The 16,730-nt window shown below is 37.7% G+C and overlaps 1 protein-coding gene across 9 annotated transcripts in view; it reads left to right on the forward strand.

Annotated features, from left to right (window-relative positions):
* The window catches only part of DTNB (dystrobrevin beta), a 203,981-nt gene that overhangs the window by 30,523 nt on the left and 156,728 nt on the right, over positions 1-16,730 (forward strand). For 8 of the 9 annotated variants that reach the window (XM_033124923.1, XM_033124920.1, XM_033124922.1 and 5 more), the window contains one exon: positions 16,450-16,517. In XM_033124923.1, the coding sequence (XP_032980814.1) occupies positions 16,451-16,517 (67 nt within the window). In that variant the 5' untranslated portion in view covers position 16,450. Of the gene's footprint in view, positions 1-12,117; positions 12,291-16,449; positions 16,518-16,730 lie in introns of those variants that run through there. The other variant, XM_033124921.1, reaches the window with a different exon arrangement.

Below are 16,730 nucleotides of genomic sequence, written 5' to 3' on the forward strand. Positions count from 1 at the left end.
TTCTTATGAACTAAGCTGTCCATGGCAGGTTTTAGGAGAAATGATGAGGTTTGTTTTTGGTACACTAGAGGCTCCCGTTTCCCCTTTTTGTGACTTACTGTCCCCTTCTTTTCTTTTTTATTTTAATAATTTAGTTTTTCCAGTTACAGTTGACATTCAATATTATTTCCCCTATTTTCATGTGTTCTCTTCTGTGATTCCTTGGGTACATTGCATTTCCACCTCTTTTACCTCCTGTCACTTTTGTTAAAAACCTTTTCTCTATTCCAGATATCAAATGTTGCAAATGATTGATAACAAAGTATTTAGTCTTTTTCCAAGCCCATATTTTTATACTTTTTAAAAAAATATTTTATTGGGGATGGGGAACAGGACTTTATTGGGGAACAGTGTGTACTTCCAGGACTTTTTCCAAGTCAAGTTGTCCTTTCAGTCTTAGTTGTGGAGGATGCCATTCAGCTTCAAGTTGTTGTCCTTTCATTCAGTCTTAGTTGTGGAGGGCGCAGCTCAGCTCCAGGTCCAGTTGCAGTTGCTAGTTGCAGGGGGTGCAGCCCACCATCCCTTGCGGGACTCGAGGAGTTGAACCGGCAACCTTGTGGTTGAGAGCCCACTGGCCCATGTGGGAATCGAACCCGCAGCTTTCGGAGTTAGGAGCATGGAGCTCTAACCACCTGAGCCACTGGGCCGGCCCCTATTTTTATACTTTTAAATAAATCAGGAGAACTGTAAATTAAAGACAAAGTAGCCTTGCCTTTAGAATTCTAGTCTAGGTATCATCCAAAAAGGTAGTTACATAGTAACACCAGTAGTAGTAGTAGTAGTAGTAGTAGTAGTAGTAATAGCAACTAACATTTATTAGGCTGTTATTTTGCACAAGAAATTGTGCTAAATGTGTTACATAATTTGTTTCCACAGTTATATGAAGTTATATTTGCTATTCAGAACTCTGTGTAGTAGTGGAGTGCAGTTATTGAATGTTCTTTTATTGGAACCTAGAGAACTTTTTCAGATTTGTAAAATAGGAAATCTCTAGGATTTACAAACATTTACTTTTCCTGGCTTTTTTTTTTTTTTTTTTTTTCCTATCTGAAAGAGAAGAGAAAGGAAGTAGTATTAGAGGAAGGACAGTTGAGAATTTTCCTGAAATGAGCAAGGAAGTTAGTTCTCTTTCAGGGAATTTTGAGTAGTTACAGCTAAGTACTTATCAGTGACAATCTCGGTCATCTCTGACTTCTTAATTAAATGGAATCCAGAGAAAAACTGACAGGAATTTTGCGGGAGAAAGTGAACTTGCACAAGAAGTTTTGATACCTGGATGCTTTGAAGTAACATCCTTCAAAGCTGGAAGGGTTAAGACATTAACAAAAAGCTTCAAGGGAAATGAAGAATATTTAACATTTAGGTGTAGTACAGGGGCATAGAAACATTTCTAGAACCTGTCCTCTCTCCTTTAGTCTTTACTGTGGAAGTTACTTACCTTTTGCAGACTTAGTCCAACTCTGGAACATATTGCTTTTTAGATAACACTAACGAGGGGCCAGACGTTTTGCTGCTCTAGCCTCCAGACCCCATTTAAGTGTGAATTAAGTTCTGATCTAGCACCGCAATTTAGGTACCTGTATTCTTTGCTCACTCCTGGAGTCCTGGTGTTTGCCCTGAAGGGGGCGATGTGGCATAGCTGACAGAGAGTGGCTTTGGAGTCAAATGGGTTCCCTTACTCCACAAATTACTAGCTTTGTAACCTTAGGCCAAGTTAACTAACCACTTAGGCTTTAAATTTCCTCATCTAATTCTACTATCCATGTTTCTCATTTGCTCCTCCAGGCTAGCACAATCCCATCTTCTCATTCTAGTTTTCTTTTTGTTTTGTTTTTAAGAGTGATGGTTATAAAGTGGTACCGTAGGCATCCAAAATGACCTTTGAGGCAGGGTATAACAAGAAAATATGGGCAATTAACTTTTACTAATATTTACTCCATACGTTGACACTTTACTCCATTTGTATGTCTGATGATCCACATCAGGTATGGTAAGCAAGGTAACCTGAGAGGATAGTGGGGGCACCTCAACCTGCAGGGGCCGATAACAGGAGTCTCCTTGTTTATTTGTTTACATTCTGTTCAGATACATTAAAGTTCACCTCTGCCTGGTTTACTGGTCTCTCTGATTCTATTACCTGACTTGAATGAAATGAACCTTGCTAAATAGGCAAAAGGTTTAAAAAGATTCCTGCAAAGAAACTGCAGATTGACATTTCGGATTCAACTGAAGATTGAAGTAATAATACCAGGACCCATGAACAGCAAGAAAAAAGCACAGCTGACCCTTCTGTTTATAATTATAAGCTTGTCGTCTGTCAAATGTAAATTATAAAACAATAATGATCTAAGCATATTAAAGGGGAATCAGTAAAAACAACCTTAAAATTGTTAAAAACACTATTTGGTATATGGATTCACAAACACCATTGAGTATATTATGCCTTAAGATACTTGCTAATGGTAGTGTGAGGCTAATATTTTCAGTTGAGGTATTTTAAAACTAAGCATTCAGAATATGAGGGCTAACTTACTGAGCTTTTTCAGTGATGATTACAGTCATGTGGTAGTTAATCTAGTACTTTAATATTTTATTAATCATACCATACATTTTTAGAAGTTTTGTGTAGATTTCTTACTTTAGGAGTGAAAAGCAAAAAGTGTGTCACACACCTTTGTTCCTCTTTTAGTAAAAGTGGCTGACATATAGACAAATTAACAAACTAAAACACATTCTTTGTTAGCAAATATTGTTGGGATACTCATAGAAGACATTGCTGAAGATTTGAAGTAATAAACATTATGCCAAATTATGGAATTTATGAGAGTTTCTGTACATTTGGATAAAAGTACAGAGCTTATGGTATTTGGTATACACCATTTTATTAATCAAATATATGGAGACTTGCCTTCTCTCCCCCGCCCAAACCACTAAAGAAAAAATGTACCAGAGAATATATTCAAAGGAAATGGCTTAAATTTTTATTGTGAAATTGGACATACAATAGTATAAAGAATAATACAGTGTACCCAGAACCCAGCCTAATAAATAAATCATAGCTAATAGAGTTGGTATCCCTTTACAGTCACATTATACTTTTCTGAATTTGCCGATGCATGTTTCATGTGCACGTTGGAAAGCATTTGTATTTTGTCATTATTGGGTGAGTGTTCCATAAATATCAATTAGATCTAGTTGGCTACTGGTGGTGTTCAGTCCTTCCATGTCCTTCTTGATTTTTCTACGTATGGTGATTATAGAGAAATGTCGAAATCTCCAAGTAAAAGTGTGGATTTGTCTACTTCTCCTTTCAGTTCCATCAAGTTTTGCTGAGTGTGTTTTGAGGCACTGAGGTTAGGTATGTAAACGTTCAGGGTTGTTACATCTTCTTAGGGAATTCTGTATGATACAGGCCCAATGATACAATTTTATAGGTATTGTTTTACACAATTGCTTTTTAAATCAGTTCAGAGAATAAAGAAAAAGGAATATGTAATTGTACTGTCTTTTTAAAAAATAAACTTTATGGGGCCGGCCCAGTGGCTCAGGTGGTTGGAGCTCTGTACTCCTAACACTGAAGGCTGCTGGTTCGATTCCCACATGGGCCAATGGGCTCTCAACCACAAGGTTGCCAGTTCAACTCCTCAAGTCCCGCAAGGGATGGTGGGCTGCACCCCCTGCAACTAACAACGGCAACTGGACCTGGAGCTAAGCTGCGCCCTCCACAACTACAATTGAAAGCACAACAACTTGACTTGGAAAAAATCCTGGAAGTACACACTGTTCCCCAATAAAATCCAGTCCCCCTTCCCTAATTAAAAATAAAAACAAAACAAAAAAAAGCTTTATTTTTTAGAACAGTTTTAGGTTTACCAAAAAACAGAACAATAATAGCATCCCATACCCTGTTCTCTCTGTTGTTAACATCTCACAATAGTATGGTACGTTTGTTACAGTTAATGAACCGATTATGCTACATTATAACTAACTAAAATCCATACTTTATTCAGATTTCCTTGGTGTCTACCTAATGGCCGTTTTCTGTTCCAGAATCCCATCCAGGATGCCACATTACAGGTATTAATAGTTGTCTCCTTAGATGTCTCTTGGCTTTGTCAGTTTCTCAGACTATTCTGATCAAGTTTTTGATGAATTGGAGAGTTTTGAGGAGTATTTGTAGATTATCCCTCAATTGAGATTTGCCTGATGTTTTTCTCATGATCAAGCTAGGTTTATGGGTTTTGGGGGAGGAAGACCACAGAGGTAAAATGCCATTTTCATCACATCATGTCAAGAATACATACTGTCAACCTGATTTATCACTACTGATTTTGAACTTGCTTTGGCTGAGGTAGTGTGTATCAGATTTCTCCACTGTAAGCTGTTTTCCCCTCCCTTTCTTCCATCCGACTGTCTTTGTAAGGAAGTCTCTGTGTGCAGCCATACTTACGGAGTGGGAGTTATGCTTCACTTTCTTCAAGACTGAGTATCTACCTAACTTATTTGGAATTCTTCTCCACAGGATATTTGTCATTCTTCCTTTATTAATTTCGTCACTCATTTATATTAGTATTGACTGATATTTAATACTACTTTATTTTGTTGCTGAACTTGTTCCAACTTTGGCTGTTGGGAGCTTTCAATTGGCTGTGTTCCTTTGATACTCGTATATCCCAATCATATGATATTTTTCTCCCAGAACGTCTCTACTTTCTATACTCCAGGCTCATCTTATATATTTCCTGCCTCAATCGTTTCTCCAAGGATCCCTGGCTCCGTTTATTGGAGAATGGTATTAATAAACCAAATTTTGGTCACTAGGTGTGCTCATTGCTATTGGGATATCATTGTTTCTACTCCCTCTCAGTTGACAGAGTAAGGACATATGTGTATACTAACCAATGCGTATACACATATGTCTAAATACTTCTATATGTAACTACTATGCTTTTATATTAAGCTAAACATGATCTTATACTGATGTCTCCAACTGTAATCCATTACCACATGGATCATTCTAGCTTCTTCCCTTGCTTATCTGTGGTAACCTCACACTCCATCAGCCGTCCACTTACTTAATTGTTCAGTTCTAGTATGCATAGCAGTATTAGAATTGTTAACTTACAGGCTGTGGGAAACAAGAGTATAGTACTTATATATATTTTGTTTTGCCTTAATCTCACAGATACCATTTCCAAAGTTACTTAGGTTACCCGCCCTGTCTTCCCCCCGCCACCCTTCAGTGAGGTTGTTGCATACATTTGTGATGTAGTTAGATTGTTTTGTTATATTCTGCATTTCATATTTGGATCCTCTGATGTACTAAAGGATTTTTAAAAATTTACATTTATTAACGTTCACTCTGTTTTTCTTTCAGTTTTGACAAATACATGGCTTCAAGTATCCACCATTACAGACCCATATGGAAATAAGCATCCTAAAAATCCCCTGTGCTTCACTTATTCACCCCTGTCCCCTGCCCCCCAAATCTCTGGCACCCACTGATCATTCTACTATATCTTTAGTTTTGTTTTTTTCTAGAAGATCATAAAATTGGAATTGCACAGTATGCAGCCTTTTCAGACTGGCTTTTTTCACTAAGGAATATGCATTTAAGCTTCCTGCATGTCTTTTTATGGCTTGATAGCTGATTTATTATTGCTGATCAATATTCCATGTATGAAAGTACCACGATTTATTTATCCATTAACCTACTGAAGGGCATCCTGGTTGCTTCCAGTATGTGGAAACTGTGAATAAAGGTGGTACAAACATCTGTGTGCAGGTTTTGTGTGAATGTAAGTTTTCAACACAATTGGGTTGGATTTTATCTATTCTGATAGGCGTGTAGTGGTATTTCATTTTTTTTTTAAATTGAAGTTTATCGGGGGTGACAATTGTTAATAAAGTTACATAGGTTTCAGGGTACAATTCTGTAATACATCATCTGTAGATCACATTGTGTGTTCACCTCTCCCAGAGTCAGATCTCTTTCTATACCATATATTTGATCCCTTTTACCCTCACCTACCAGCCCCCCTCCCCCCTTACCCTCTGGTAACCACTAAACTATTGTCTATGTCTATGAGTTTTTGTTTCTTCATTTGTTTGTCTTGTTCCTTTGTCGTGTTCAGTTTTATATACCATATATCAGTGAAATCATATGGTTCTCTAAATATCTCATTGTTTTAATTTGTAATTTAGTAACGATAAATTATACTGAACATCTTTTCATATACTTAACATACCATCTATGTATCTTCTTTGGAGAGGTATCCGTTCAGATCTTTGGATCATTTTTTAACTGGGCTGTTTTCTTAATGTTGAGTTTTAAGAATTCTTTTTATAATTTAAACACAAGTCCTTCATCAGGTATGTATTTTGGAATCTTTCACTCTGAGGCTTGTCTTTTCATTCTCTTAACAGTGTCTTTTGCAGAGCAGTTAATTTTGATAAGATCCAACTTAATCGATTGTTTTTTTCCCTTTTATGGATTGTGTTTTTGGTGGTGTATCTAAAAATTTATTCATTCAGTTTGACTTTGGGCTTAGGACATTAAAACAGCCTCTTCTGGAAACTTCTAGTTTCAGTTCCCTTTATATGGGAGATACTTTACTTACATTCTCATAGCTAGAGCTCTGGTTTTCTTTACATTTTGTAGACTGAGGCTGTGCTCTGGTTCTTTTTTTTTTTAATTTTGCGTCAAAGATGTTTATTGTTGCATTGTTCATAGTAGTAAATAATCATAAATAATTGCCAATAATCAAGGGTTGGATGAATGTGATAAAATTCCATTCTCCCATTCAAAATTATGTTTTTGAAGAATACTCAATGACATGGAAAGGTGTTCAAATATATTGTTAAGTTTCCCCCCAGCTTTATTGAAGTATAATTGACAAATAAAATTGTATATATGTAAAGTATACAACATGATATACATATACATTGTTAAATGGTTACCACAATTAAGTTAATTAACCTATCCATCACTTCACATAGTTACCTTTTTGGTGTGTGTATTTAAGATCTACTCTCTTAGCAAATTTCATGTATACAGTACAATATTGTCAAGAAGAGTCGCCATGCTGTATATTCAGTCCCCATCTTACAACTAAAAGTTTGTATCCTTTGACCAACATCTCTCTGTTTCTCCTACTCCCTAGTCCCTGGTAACCACTAGGGTTACCTAGTTATCTAGATACTCCCTAGTTATCGTGGTAACCACGATTCTGCTCTGCTGTGATGAGTTTGACTTTTTTGTGTATGTGTGTTATTAGATTCCACATATGAGTGGGATCATACAGTATTTGTCTTTCTCTATCTGGCTTGTTTCACTTTGTGTTCTGATTTTTTTTTTAATTGGGTGGAGTAAAGCTCCTGAACAGAGTGATTAGGATCCACTGGAGATCGAACATGTTTGAATAACTGGACCTAGTGGATTTCTCTGTGTCCCCACAGGATGAATGACAGGAAGAAGGGGCGCGGAGTCCTGAGATCGTGGCGTCATAGAATTTTATTTGTGCATGCATGTGGACAAAGATTTTGGCAGTTGAGATGGGAAAAAAGGGTGGATATGAGAGTGATTATGAGGAAGGAAATGGCAGGGTTTGAAATCAGAGTTACTCTCTGAAGGGACTGGTAGGAGGTTTGGTTATCTCCAGCTTTTGAGGCCAAGAAAAGGCAAAGTGCCAGGAGTCCAAGTGGAAGGAAGTAGAGAGAGTACTTCCATTCATGTCAGTGTTGATTTTTAAGGTTATGCAGGAAAACAAGGACAGCTAATCAGGTGTGGCAGGATGATTAGATCTTTGTTGAGTGAAACTGTTAAAATCATACTTACAAAGACGCAGGTCTTAGTATCCACAGAGCACTGGGAGGGAGTCACTTCGCAACTAGGGAAGTCATTTATAGTGATCTTACTTTATGCATACCCCATCAATTTGGGTTTTATGTAATCTGAATTAGAAGCTTGGTTGAAATGAAAAGACTTTATGTTTTACTCTGAGTTCCCCCAGAAGCAGACTCTTAGACAAGGGTTGAGTACACTATTTCATTTTGGAGGTCATCCCAGGAAATACCAGGAGGGGCCCGGGAAGTGAGATAGGGAAGGGAAGTTAGCAAATAAAGCCCTTGTTATCAAGCAAGTTATCACTGTGGGTAACTGGAGCTTATTTCTGCTGGGGAGTGGGGAGCTCGAGGAGTCAGTGTAAATCATGTCCTTAGAGTTATACCCCTGGAGGGGGTGAGTAGGTGGAGTGTTTATATACCAGCTCCATCCATCACTGGTAAATCTATAGTACTTCAGTAGTTCGGGCCTGCTATGCAGGGAACAAAATGGACTTCAGAGGTAAGAGAAAGCCCTCAGTTTAAAAAACTAAGCAGATGTTGTTAGTCCAGAATAGACAGCATTGGTAAAGGCGTGAGATACTGGCTCTCTCCTTAATACCCTGCGGTGCAGGTCCAGCATCTCCAATTCATTTTCTATAGACCATCAGTTCCCTCCACCCCAATCCAGCGGCACTTTTGGGCTGGCCGCAGGTGCCCTTTGTGGAACGTTAAGTCCTGGGTCATGGGTGAGTGCTCCCACAGCAACAGACTTTTCCTTACTAACCTTATTCTTGGCTCCCAAGTTCAGCACTCTCCAGATCCGTGGCCAGGTCCGTTCTCCCAGTTCCTGCCAGTGCATATCCTCAGGTCCAGCAGCTGTCGTGGTGTGATCCAACAACTGTACTCTTCCCTTTCAGAATTGTCTTATTCTGCTCCTTTTATCAGCCATATAAAATTTTAAGTCATCTACGTTAACAACAACAAAAAATAATCAACTGGGATTTTGATTATACTGTCTGATTAGATAAGTTTGTTTCTGATTAGATAGGTATGTTTTTGTTTAGGTCTTTTAAAAACTTTATTTTACCCGTGTTTTGTAGTGTCATTATACAGATCCTGTACAGATTTTCTTAGTGTATATACCTAAGTATCTTATTTTTGTTAGAGATATTATAAATGCTAATTTTTAAATACTCAGTTTCCAATTGTGCAATGCTAGTATATAGAGCCGTGGTTGAATTTTGTGTTTAGACCTTGTGTCCTGCGACACTTGTTAAACTTATTTTTTATTTCTAGGAGCTCTTTTGTATATTCTTTTGGATTTTTTACAAAGATAATCATGTCTGCAGATAAGGATAGTTTTATTTCTTTCTTTCCAATGTTTGCCTTTTATTTCCTGTCTTATTTCACTGTCTTATTTCATAGACATCCCATATAATGTTGAATAGAAGTGGTAAGAGTGAACAGTTTTGGGGCAAAACATTCAGTCTTTCACTATTAAGCATGACATTAGTTGTAGGTTTTTATTTGTAGATGCCCTTTATTAGGTGGAGAAAGTTTTTATTTCTAGTTTGCTGAGAGTTTATCATTACGAACAGACATTGTATTTTGTCAGATGCTCTTTCTCAATCTGATATGATCATGTGTTTTTGTTTTAGATTGTTAATATGTTGGATTATATTGATTAATTTTCATATGTTGACTTGCCTTGCATTCCAGTGATAAACCCCAGTTTCTTTTGGTGTTTTTATATATTGCTGGATTCAGTTTATAGTATTTTCTTGAGGATTTTGTTTGTTACTAAGGATTGTTGTGTCTGTTCATGAGGGATATTGTTTGTTTTTGTGCTGTCTTTGTCTACGAGTAGTTTGGTATCGGTTTATTACTGGCCTTTTAAAATGAATTGAATGGTGTTCTTTTGTATTTTCTGGAAGAGATTGTGTAGCACTGGTGTTACTTCTCCCAACATCTTTTCTATGGCTATTCCTTCATTTGTAATGTTTCAGGTTTCCTTCTGGAACTATTTCCCTTCTTTCTGAAGAACTTCCTTTAGCAGTTCTTTTCTTTTTTTTTTTAATTTAAAAACATTTTTTTTTTTTTAATTGGGGAATGTGGGGGAACAGTGTGTTTCTCCAGGGCCCATCAGCTCCAAGTCTTTGTCTTAAATCTAGTTGTGGAGGGCGCAGCTCACTGGCCCATTGCGGGAATCGAACCGGCAACCCTGTTGTTCACAGCTCGTGCTCTAACCAACTGAGCCATCCGGCTGCCCCCAGCAATTCTTTTAGAACATGTATGCTGGCCACAAATTCTCTTAGCTCTCTTTAATTTCTGAAGGATATAGTCTCTCGATACAGAGTTCTTGGTGGAGAGTCTTTTCTTTCAGCAGTTCAAAGTGTTTCTCTACTGTCTTCTGGCCTAGATAGCTTCGATGAGATATCCACAGTAATTCGTATCATTATTTCCCCTTAGCAGGAGCTGGCAAACTATGGTGTGTGGGCTGGCTGCCTGTTTTCTAATTAAATTTTAACAACGCCACACCCATTTGTCTACATATTATGTTTGGCTGCTTTTATGCTAAAATGGCAGCGTTGAGTAGCTGTGACAGAGACCAGATAGCCTGCAAAACAAAAATGTTTACTATTTGGTCCTTTAAGAAAAAATTTGCTGATCCCTTTTATGTGTTTTTGTGTGTGTATGTGTTGTTTCTTTTAAGAGTTTGTCTTTAGTTCTCAGCAATTTGATTATGATGCTTTCATTTTGATGGATTTCTTTGGCTTTAACTTGTTTATGGTTTGCTTACTTTCTTGAATCTGTATTTCACCGAACTTGGTAAGTTTTCAGCCGTTACATCTTCATGTATTGTTTTCACACCATGTCACCACACTGTTTCATTTCTCCTTCTGGGATTTTGATGGAGTAATGAATGTTAAACCTTTCATTTTTGCCTACCTCTCTGAGGCTTATTCCGTTTTCTTTCAATCTTTTTCTGTTGTTCAGATTGGATAATTTCTGTTTGATCTTTCTTAAAGTTTCCTGATTCTTTCCTCTGTTATTTCCATTCTGCTGTTGAGTCCATCCAGTGAATTTTATCCCCTAGGTTACTGTGTATTTCATTATAACATTCTTATTTGTTTCTTCTTTCTATCTTTTGTTTCTCTGCTGACATTTTACATTTTAACTTTTGTTTCGAGAGTGTGTGATCGCTCATTTGAGCATTTTTATAATAGCTGCTTTAAACTTTCTGTCACGTTACTCCACACCTGTGTCATCTTGTCATTGGCACCTGTTGATTGTGTTTTCCCTTGTGAATTAAGATTTTCATGGTTCTTTGTTTGCCAAATAAGTTTGTATTGTTTCCTGGACATTTTGAGCATTACGTTATAATACTTTGGGCCTTATTTAAATCTTATGGAGAATGTTGTTAATTTTTATTTCAGCGGGCACTTGACCTGGTTAGGTTTAGTCCACGAGTTTCTGTTGGCTGTTGTTCTAATGTCAGTTCAGTTTTCAAATTTTTTCAGTGGTGTTCAGATCTATGCCACGTGTATGCCACCCACTGGTTAGTCTGGAACCAGGTAGAGGTCTTTCTGTAAGCTTAGTTTTCAGAGTCGTTGGTATGCTAATTAAGATCAGATTCCTGAATGTGTAAGTTGGAGAATATCCCAGTATTTCATAAACGGCTGGCTACGTGGGGTTGCTTTCCTGAGCTTCTGCTCAGCTAGCGCCCTGATATTTTCTGGCTACTCTGGACACCCCTTTTCTTTCCTCTGGCCAGAAACCGTCCACTTCTGCAGTTGCGCCACTGTGGCAGAAAGATAGAGGGGGGAGAAAATATGAATGGGGTCCTTCTTGGAGCCGCAGCTAACTGAACAGACTGGAGGGGTCCTTTTCTCCACATTTCTGACTCCTTTAGTTTCCCAGGTCAGCTGCTTTTGCTGCTACTGCCTCCTCCTCCATCACTGGTTGCCTGCTGGCTGGGGTGGGAGAGAAGGAAGAAGAAGGCAGAGAGAGAAAAAGACCTGGGGAATTTCTTCCACTCTGTCTGGGCTTTAGTTATTATTTACTCTGAGCCAGAACTAGAGAGTTCTGAGGATTTCTGTATGCGTGTACCACGGTGCCAGGTTCGGGGTTTCGCACTGTGTTGAGTTCAAGCCAGCTGATAGAAGAGGGAAAAAATGGTGAACTCACCATCTGTTCAGTGGTACTTTGAATTCTGTATTCCCCGATCCAGCTGCTGATATTTACTTTTCACAGACCTCAGGTAGCTCCAGCACACATTCTGTGTAGGATAATAGTTGTCTTCAGTGGGAGAGGAAGGCTGGTGCTGTGCTCTCTGCACCCTCCCAGGACCCAGAACTCCGCCTGGGCTTTCCACCTGTACCCGTCACCCGTCAGTCGTCTGCAGCAGTGGCCCGTGGCCCCCTAGGGTGAGTGAGTTGCTTCCCAGGCGGTTCTGCATTAAGGAGGGTTCAGTCAACTGAAGGCCACTCTTCAGAGAAGAGTGCCGCCGGGAGAAATGAGCAGCCCGGTAAGGGTGTCGGGCTGGGCACAGCCAGCACTGACTACATTGTGGTGCTGTTTCCTTACTTGCCTTTGGGCTTACATGTTTTGAGCATCTTTTCATAAGTTACACAAACTGCCTCGTTCTTTTTAATACCCGTCAGCTACACTGTACCATTGTATGGCTGTGCTATTAGTTATTTAAGCAGTTTCATACTGGATTTTTCCCTCTTTCCTGCCTCCTCCTCTGCCTTCCTCCCCCCTTCCCTTCCTTTCTCCTCCCCTCTCTTCTCTTTTCCTTTTTAAACAAATAAATACAACCTATTTACTGGGCCAAAGGTGGTATACATTTAAAATTTTGGTAGATATTGCCAAATTGCCCTCCCAAATACTGTTTCAGTACGTATGCATTCACTGACAGTCTATGAGCGTGTCTGCTTCCCCGTTGGTTCTAAGGAAACATATTCGGACATTTTAAAACTCTTTTAAGTATAAGCATCAAACTTATTCAACTTTCTAAAAATTGCCAAACAGCACAGCGACAAATTAAAACTTGAGGGAATAAAACCCCATACCTTATATATGTATTTTCACCTTCAAATTTACTTCTAATTTTTATTCATGTACATGTATGATGATTAAACAATTGTTACGGCAGCATGAACACAACTTAACTTTGTTGACATTGTATGCAGGTTGGCATGTTGCTTATATTTCATGATTACTTTAAAAAGAACTGATTATGGTTAGCCTTCTGCTATAGCTCTGAATTTTGAGGATTTTTCTGTACTATGGACAATTTTCCAAACTTTCAAGAAAATGGCTACATGAATAGGATCTCCTAAAGCAATCGTAACTTTAGAAACATTGTCTCTGAAGCTTTAGCATCAAATCCTGGTAGTTGAGCATATCTTAATTATTTTTCTTATACTGTAGTCAATTCTTACTTGGGAGTCAGTTTCTGAAATCACTGACAGGGCACATCTGACATAGATGAAACTTCCTTTTGACATTTCCTCAGGAGCGACACCATGGTGGAGACCAACGTACACAGTAGTTCTAAATCTAGCACAGCTGGTTTTTTCTTCATGTTGGAACTGGTTACTTTTCCTTTAGTTAAACTGTTTTTGAAAAAAAGATAAGGTAAACTGAAAAAAAAAAGAGAGAGAGAAAGAAGGAAAAGGGGTGCTTACTGTCAGAGGCCAGAGGGAACTGAGACCGCAGGGCGCTGTGGGTCCCCTTCTTTCTGACACTCTCCTGGGACGTGATCCTGGTGTGGAATTTTGCTCGTTAGTTAAATCATTCTCTTTCTCTCTTTCATGTAGTTGAATTGGTATTAGTTGAATGTAAAATAACAACTACAACTCCACTGTAAGTTTTTTAAAAATTGGGTAGTCTAAATAGCAAGAACACAAAATTAAGACCCAATTTATAAAACAGGTGTCTTAAAAAGTCGATTTGTGCATTATTGGCTTATCGCTGGTATCTCAGATTGCTCTGATGTGTGTTTTTATGTGCTGTTTGATGCAAGTTGGTGTGACTTGAAGACACCATCATTTTGTGTCAGTTTAGATCGTTACATTTCTAAAGTGTTTACTTTGTACGTCATTAGTTTCCAAAAGCCCAAGGACTTTCTTAAAAGAAAGTACGTTACATTAAATAATGTCTATCATGGTATGGTTAATTACAAATGAGAGTCTCCACCAGATTTATAAACTGTGTTATAGAAGTAGTAGTAGTAATACTAATAATAACAATAATTGTACTCATAAGAATAGCAGCTTCTGTTTGTCCTCTTACCCGGGGCCAGGCACTGTCTAAATGAATTGCTGCATTTAATCCTCTCACAAGAATATAAGCTACATTAAGGTGAGAACTTTGTCTCTTTTATTTGCTGCAATCTTTCCTAGTACTTCTAGACGTGCCTGCCAATAAGAGCTGCTCAATAAATATTTGTCAAGTGAATGGTCAGTGAAGTATCTATAATTCTTATGCCATTTCAGCAATGAGAAATGAATCTGAGTGTGATGAAAGCTCTTGCCCAAGTATAGACTTCCAGAACTGGAACTGGTGGAACTCAAGCCCAGGTGGGGTGATCATTGTCATCTTGACAGTGGGGACGTGCTAATCTAATTGCAGCCAGACATGCGTAGTAATGCAATATTAATGACTATTGCTTTCAGTCAGGTTGGCGTACTTTAGGACCAGATAGTAACAGTTTTAGACTTTGCAGGCCAGATGCTCACAGCTACTCAGCTCTGCCACTGCTGCATGAAAGCATCCATCGGCGTACATTAACGAATATGTGTGGCTGGGTTCCAGTAAAACTTTATTTGCAAAAACAGGTGGCAGATGGGATCTGGCGTAGGGTAGTATAGTTTCTCTAATTTGCTCACCCTGCCAAAAAAAAAAAAAAAAAAAAGGTGGCCTCTTGTTCTCAGTGCCACACTAATCACACGGTCAGATATGTGCCCTGAAATGGCATGGCAATACTTGTATTTGGTCATACTTGTAGTCATCCAGACGATCCAGAGTATGTTTATATTGCTTTTGTTTTTTTCAAAATTAATCTGGAAGTAAAGGCAAAATTTTAAAAATTGTCATGAAGAATTTAGGAATCTGCTGGAATTCTTAGACCCTCCTTTGAGAAAAAGAGGTGTAAAGAAATAGCAAAAGTAGAAAAAGGATGTAATAAATGAGATATATTATAAAGGACATTATGATATTCTCTGTCTTAATCTGTGTTGAGCATTTAAAATTTGTGAGAGACCAAGATTAGTAAGGAGGGAACCAATTTTCTGAGTATCTTTTTTTTCTCTGTAATTATAGGCAACTGGTACTCCTATTTTTTTCTTTAGGACCTAAATTTCATTAGTTTTTTGCTGTTTCGGTTGCTTTTTCTTTGGCTTACTTTCTTTCTGTTTAAAATTCTTTCCTCTTGGGTGCAAATTGTTAAGTAACCATCATGTGTGTTGAAGCTTAACATTTCAATGATCTAGCAAGGGACCAGTCTTAATATCAAAGTATTAATTGCAGAATATTAAGGAATATATTTACATTTTAAATTTCTTTAGGACATATTTATAACTAAACTTTCGCCAGTTACCTTCTTTTAATGGATATGTAGTTTGTGTAGTCATCATTTAATTTGTGATTCTAATGTATTTGAGAATGATTTACTACAGTTTATTCTGCTTGGTGAAGTTATTTGGCTCAGGCTATTTGTCTAGATATTTTTTTCTTCATACAATAAGGCAAAGTTCAGCTGAGATTGTCATAAATTTTGCATCACTAGGGTCCATGCAATGGGCTATTTGTGTTCTAGATATTTGAAAATATGCATCTAAAAGCAACAATTATGTAAGAAGTTTAATGAAAGGGTTGAGATTCACTCTCTCACTTCTGAGTTGTGTGCCGTTTTCTAGGCATCTGTTTCCTAACCTGTAAAATGGGGATAATAATACCAGCACCTAGCATTGTTGGGAGTATTTAATGAAGTAATGCGTGGAAAGAGTTTTAACAAAGTGACTGGCATAATCTAAGTCTGTCAATGTAAAACTACTATTACCGTGTGATAAAAAGTTACATTTAGGAGTTCTTTGAGTGTGGGGATGAATAGCTTGTTGTGTTTAATATTGTTTAAAATAAAAGTGGAGTATTTTACTTATGTCTTTTATGTATAAGCTAACTGTTCTTATTTATGGCAGCCTTATAGTTCTTTTCTACATTATATTTAGTAACATGTTTATGTTTGTAAAACATTAGGGATATGGGAAGCTGTGTCTCAACTAATGTAGGACTCTGCAGAGGAACTAATCACAGTTAGAAATAAGGCATAGCCCCATATTTTCAGCACAGGAAGCAAGAGTATACGCTCATTTAAGTACTGACTTTTAATATTTTAAAAGCTGTCAAACAAAGGGATAGTAGTTTATCTTTTTCTTCTACTTTCTTTTTAGGGATACTCTCTCAGTATGTGCATATGCAACTTGGTTTCCTATACTTCTCTCTCTTCACAATAGAATGAGAAGCACTTGGTTAAATTGTCCAGTTATAGTGGTTTCTTGTATTTTCCTTTGTCTCTAGGATGATTGAGGAAAGTGGGAACAAGCGGAAGACCATGGCAGAGAAGAGGCAGCTGTTCGTAGAAATGCGTGAGTCTTGAGTGCTTCTGGAGCCCTTGTTTGCATGTGTGGGGATGGCTTTTTTTTCTCATCACGTCATAGCTTTAATCAGAAGTTTTATGTTATAAGCTTTAGAAAGGGAAGAATGGGCATTAAAGGATCTTGAAGTTGGAGGACCGCAAGCTGGAGTATATATTTTAATTGAATTTACTTGAATTGCTTTTTAAAGCAAGGTCTTAAATA

Source organism: Rhinolophus ferrumequinum, chromosome 13, assembly GCF_004115265.2.
Source record: "Rhinolophus ferrumequinum isolate MPI-CBG mRhiFer1 chromosome 13, mRhiFer1_v1.p, whole genome shotgun sequence".
Lineage (NCBI taxonomy): Eukaryota > Metazoa > Chordata > Mammalia > Chiroptera > Rhinolophidae > Rhinolophus > Rhinolophus ferrumequinum.